The sequence below is a fragment of the Microcaecilia unicolor genome, chromosome 2 (assembly GCF_901765095.1).
Source record: "Microcaecilia unicolor chromosome 2, aMicUni1.1, whole genome shotgun sequence".
Classification (NCBI taxonomy): domain Eukaryota; kingdom Metazoa; phylum Chordata; class Amphibia; order Gymnophiona; family Siphonopidae; genus Microcaecilia; species Microcaecilia unicolor.
The window spans coordinates 126,407,502-126,413,462 of NC_044032.1; the positions used below are offsets into that span (position 1 = coordinate 126,407,502).

The window sequence follows — 5,961 nt, forward strand, 5'->3', positions numbered from 1 at the left end:
GAGGGGGAAGGGAATACTGGGGATCTAAAAGTTAATTAAGGGGGCGAAATACTAGGGCACAATACCCTTGCACGCCTCTGCTGATGTCTGTGAGTTCCTTAAAGTAGATGTTATGCCCGCTGGAAACCTCTGGAGCCTTCGCCGTTCTGACATACGGAAATGTTTGCAAAAACAAAATGTAATCTTTTCCATCTTATCACTGAAATACACCCTTTTAGCGGGCACTTTTTTTTAAAAACTAAAACAAGCAGAAATGAATGGCACATTAAAATCTTAATAATATATGTGTATTTTATTTCTTTTAGTGGAGAAGACAGAATGGTTTTACCTAGGGCACAAGGAGGTGTGAAATTACTTTGTCAGCTTGTCCATGCCTGGACTTGCTTAAGAAAGAGCTTGATGGAAGAAGCAGAACCCCGACTCCAGCGAGATAACCCATCTTTGCGGCTTTTCCGGGTTGTGAGATTCTGCGTGCGCGCGTGCGTGCGTGTGTGTGTGTGAGTGACAGAGTGTGTGTGTGTGTGGGGGGGGGGGGGGGGGGGGCGTTGAAGAAGACCTTCTCCGAACGCTGACGTTTCCAGCCATGTGATGGGCTCGCTCTGCTATAAGCAGACGGGAAGACCCGCCTACTTTTGGACTGAAACCCTGCCTCTCATTTCAAGATTCCTCTCAAGACTCAAAGCCTCCGTCCTTTTCTGGATCAAGAACGCAGGAGCTCTGATCGGCCAAAAGCAGTGATCCATTGGTGGCTGCCTATCGCTTTTTGGCTGCACTTATCTATCCCTCTTTTTCTTTTCTTTTTAATTTGTGGCTGTCGTTTGACTGTGGCAGCCTGGATCCTTGCGAGGATTTACTTGCCTGGTGGAGGCGGAGAGGAGCGGAGGACACATTTTGGCATCGAGGATTCAGCTCTGCTGCCCTATGATCTGCTTTGCAAACCATGACTCTGAGCTCCGAGATGTCCGATGCCTCCCTTCTTGCTGAAGACACTGACATAGATGTGGTAGGAGAGGGGGAGGAAGAAGAAGAAGAACCCCGGAGACGTTCCTGTGGAGAGGAGGAAGAGGAAGAGGAGGAGGGGGCGGTGGCAGAGCTGCAGGATGGCATCCTGATGCCCAGCTCGGTGGACAGCTCTTCCTCCAAGGACCCTTGCAAGCCAGCCACCAAAAGCACCCTAGTGAAGCCGCCCTACTCCTACATCGCCCTGATCACCATGGCCATCCTGCAGAGCCCCAAGAAGCGGCTCACCCTGAGCGAGATCTGCGAGTTCATTAGCAGTCGCTTCCCCTACTACAGGGAGAAGTTCCCCGCCTGGCAGAACTCCATCCGCCACAACCTTTCTCTCAACGATTGCTTCGTCAAGATCCCCCGGGAGCCCGGAAACCCAGGCAAGGGTAACTACTGGACCCTGGACCCAGAGTCCGCCGACATGTTTGACAACGGCAGCTTCCTGCGCCGAAGGAAGCGTTTCAAGAGGCAGCAGGGCCCCGAACTGCTGCTCAGGGACCCCGGGCACTTCCTGCCCGCAGCCGCCACCTACAGCTACGGAGCGTACGGCTGCGGCTATGGTATCCAGCTGCCACCTTACCATCCGCCCCCGGCGCTTTTCTCCTTCCCAGCTCAAGCCAGGCAGCCCCCCAACAGCACCGCCGCTCCGGCTCTGCTGCCTGCGACTGCTGAGCTGCCCCGGACCTGCACTTTCTACCCCCACCCGCTCAGCCCCACCATCAGCCCCTCCCGGACTGCCAAGCCCTGCTCGGTACTGGGCCAGTCGCCTTTCTCTATTGAGAGCATCATGGGGGCCTCTGCTAGCTGTGCCCCCACTGCAGGGCTGCCGGCTCTCTCCAGGGCTCTGCTCGCCTCCTCCCACCATTCTCCAGCAGCAGCCTTAGGGGGGGTCCTGCACCCGGCCACTGGACTGGAAAACTTTACAGCCAGGATTTCAAACTGTTAGCCATGATGACTACCCAGCTCGGAAGGTAGGATCCCGTTCTTGAGTTACGGCTTGGGCTTTGCCATTAGGAATGCAGACTCAAGACCTTCTTGCAGCCCCTTTACGGTATCTGTTCCTGTAGAGGATGAACCAATTCTCCAGCGAGACTTTTTAACAAAAATTGATTTCCTTCATGGTGGGATCTCTGCTCCATATGTTTCTCTTTAAAAAAAAAAAAGTGTTTGTTTTTTTAAATTTCCGGGGAAGGGATGCCACAAATTCTCAGGTTTAATCATTCCAATGTAAAAGTGTGCAAGAAAAGGTTCGTTTTGTTGGAAGAAATCAAGGCAAAACTTCCCCCCTTTTGGTACATGAGTTTCATGTTTATATTCAAAATGATGCACATGTTTACATCCAGGACACAAGAATATCCTGTCTTATTTTAACCTGTGTTTTGTATTATAATAGACTGATATGTTTTTGTACTTTAAGCCTACTTCTTTATAAAGAATATTGTAAAATTGCTGGCAAGCAGCTTTGTACCATTCTAATGTAAGATTTTTACACTTTTTTTTAAATAAAAGTTTTAAATTTTCAAAGAAAAGCATTTATTGGCTTGCCTTGTTTCCCCTTAGAAGAAATGCAAAAATAGCATCAATATAATTCCTATTAAATAGGTTACAATATGAAGCAGGCTGATGCACTACCCATACGAGTGGTAATCATTTGCAGGAATAAAAACTTATTTGGAAGCACAGGTATAACCAAACAGAAGAGCCAGAAGACTTTGGTATCATTATACTAATTTAAACTTGAAAGAAAAGGACCGTATTTATACAGAACAGTTTTCCCATATAGACCGAATGGAAGAAACCCTTTGGATAAACCGGGCCCTGAGATATAAATCAGAAACAAAACGATCAGAAAAGAAAGTAGACTAAAAACAGGGCCGCATATGCATCTGTCTAGCTATAATACAATGTATATTATTTGGGTTGTGCTACTTTATTTTCCTATTCTTTTTGTTTTATGTTACATTAAAAACATGTAAGCAAACGCTTCGGAATTATCACTGCCTAGAAGTGGTCATTACCCTTAAAGTGCCGCAAGACTGTAGCGTTTTTTGATTTGTCGTAGATTCCAGCAATTTACGGTGGCATTTGCAGGAAAGCACTAGGCTGAAATAGATCTCCGTCCAACGTGTTGCTTTCTCACATAACGTGAGGTGAATTCGTACGGTCCTAAGTGAACATTTGTTATTAAATATCAAATTAACTTGATGTCTTCAAACTATAAATCATACAAAAATAACTTTTTTATTTTAATTTACTGGATTTTCCCCTTTTTCTTTCAGAGCTGTTAGAAGGGGATAGACGATTTTAAATTCTTGTCTGTTTTAATGAAGAACACAAAATTTGTTTTTGAAAGCGACATCAGTTTTAGGTGAAAGCAAACTACCTGTAAGTGGTCTCAGTTCATCCTTTAATTAAATAAAAGATATAAAATATATAACATTAATAACTCAGGGACAACTCGAATGAACTGCAAAGGTGACATTGTTATATTATGTAACATCATCAGCTTATATTATCCTAGGCCCAAGTCCCCAAACACATTTAGCAAACCATTTGTCCATGCCAAACTTGCAAAAATGCATGCAATATGCACTCAGCTCTCTCTTTCTCTCTCAATTGGTGTATTTTGCGCCTTGTGAATGTTACGCTATTTGTGGTTTGTACTTTTTCAAATTTGAGAGAGAAAAATGTTTTTTTTTTTTTTTTAAAAAGGACGTTTGACACTTGAACCTGTCATTATGAGTTTGTTTATGATGCAATGGTGTTATACCCTTATTTTTTTAAATGATGGTTCTTTATTTCAGCATATTCTTACAGTGCTTTTCGATTTGAGCTACCTCTCTTTATTCCTGTACAATATAAGCATGCCCATTTCTAGGGCTGCATCCTTAGTTGTTAATTATTATGTTTAATAAAACCTAATGTTAAAGACAATAGGATGCATTTGGCTGGATCAAGTAATACTGAGTTGGACTTGCAGGGGAAGAGGCCTGCAGGCTTGAGAGACCTTTCCCATCAAGCACACAACCTTTAGAAGCCATATTTAATCTTTCAGACCACCTATCGTAGGGACTCTATTGTATGTGTTCCTGGGGAAAGGAAGCAGGGCACAGAAACAGGAGAAAAATCACAACAGGGAGATTTAGACTGCAAGTAAATTGAACATTATTTCCGGTTGGATTGCTTTGTAAATCAAAACGTTGTACATAGTCATGCAATCTTTTATTTTAAGAATGCTAAATACAGGGAATGCTTAACATCGTGAGGGCCTTATGATAGACACATAATTATGAATTGCGCGCCATAACAATTTCATTCAACAGAAGTATAAGCAGTAAAACAGCGCCTGACAGCTTTTAACAACAAATGTATTTGATAATATTTATTTAATGAAGCGGAGTACCTCATAGCAAGCTACGGATCTGAAAAGGAAAGCATTATAACTTGAAATTAAATTATTGGCATGATGGTAGATATATCAACGCTTTTACATCTGTTTATTGACGGATTAATATTTTTTTCTCTTGTATTTAATATATTGCATGCCCTTGACAGGGCAGATTTTAGGTATGCTGTAGTCCAGGACAGAAAGGTGGAATTAGCATTGAACATGCATGGGGCCTATGTGTCAGGACGATTACTCCTCCCCCCCCCCCCCCCCCCCCACCGGGCTAGCCATGGTCCTTGAATTAAAAATGTCCTTAAGGCTTCCTTAATATACATGAACATACATTTTATTTATTTAATATATATTGCAATCAGGAAAATAATTTGCATATACTAGCAATAGCCTCGTTGGTCCTAGAAAAGAATCTTCATGAGTGCTCAAAGTAATCTGGTGTTAGTGTCTTTGGCATCTTAGTGTGTCATATACCTGCCGTCGGCAGACGTGCATGCTCTCTGTGTTTTTATTGGCTTGTTTTTGCAGATCGATGATGAGTTGTGTCGTTCTCTGCCGTGTGCGTTCTCTCTTTTTAGCCTAGAACGATCCACTGCGACTGCTGTGCTGTTCGCCACTGCAGTTCTGTTTGTCGTAGCGTGCGTCCTGCGTGTTGCTGCTGCTCTGTTGGAGGTGCCGGGCTGCCTCTCTTCAGCGGAGCAGGTGCTGGAACAAAGCCCAGGCTTTGGATCGGGAGAGCGGCTCTTACATGGGGAGCCCCCATTGGCATGCTAATGCTGTGCAGTGCCCTTTCCATTCAAGGCAAACAGAGGGATGTTTGTACGATTGTATCTGGAGCTAAACGAACAAGACTCTGCAAATAAAGGTTGACCGTTAAAAATAAACTGCTGGTCGGCATCATCGGCTCTCCTCCCAGCTACAAAGTATGGATTTACCACAACTCATTAACTCGGCTCGTTTTTCTGCCCCCAAAGAAAGAGGGCAAGAAAGAGAAGCACAAATTACTGCAAGAGAATTGCTCTTAATGGGAAAGAGGAGTGGGGAGTGGGGGGTGGGCGAATATAGGGCCAATGTTTCAATCAGTTGCTGCAGAAGGACCACACAAAACGTAAATTCTCATTTTCTGCTGCTTTTATGCCGAGTTTTGATCTATGAGTAGATTAGGCAAATGTTGGAGATTGGACATTTAATGGAATCCTGATGGGTTGTCTTGTTTTGTACCACACACAATGTCACCGCACAAATGTTTTCTTCAAATTATGAGGCTTATCTTGAAAGATGTATTATTTTCTCTTAAAGGAGATGGTTCTGATTTTACTTTATAAGCAAGACTGAATTTTTTTTTCTTCGTCTGTGACATTTGTGAGAGTTTAAGGGGGTCTGTTTCTTTCTGATCACTCTTTTAGAAATGTGGGCTCCCGGTATCACCCTTTATTCTATAATATTTAGCTTTATTTGCCGAATCGCTTCATTCTTCAAGAAAGCAAGTGTCTAGAGGTTCCCCCCTTCCCCATTATTTTTGCAACTTTATTAGATATGGTTCTGAGGCAATT

The 5,961-nt window shown here is 43.6% G+C and overlaps 1 protein-coding gene across 1 annotated transcript; it reads left to right on the forward strand.

The window, feature by feature from the left end:
• The first annotated feature begins 676 nt into the window (after nt 1-676).
• Nucleotides 677-2,455, forward strand: FOXD1 (forkhead box D1). Its single transcript, XM_030192299.1, has one exon. The coding sequence runs from the start codon at nt 941-943 to the stop codon at nt 1,952-1,954; it is 1,014 nt and encodes a 337-aa protein (XP_030048159.1). The 5' UTR covers nt 677-940; the 3' UTR covers nt 1,955-2,455.
• Nucleotides 2,456-5,961: the final 3,506 nt, after the last annotated feature.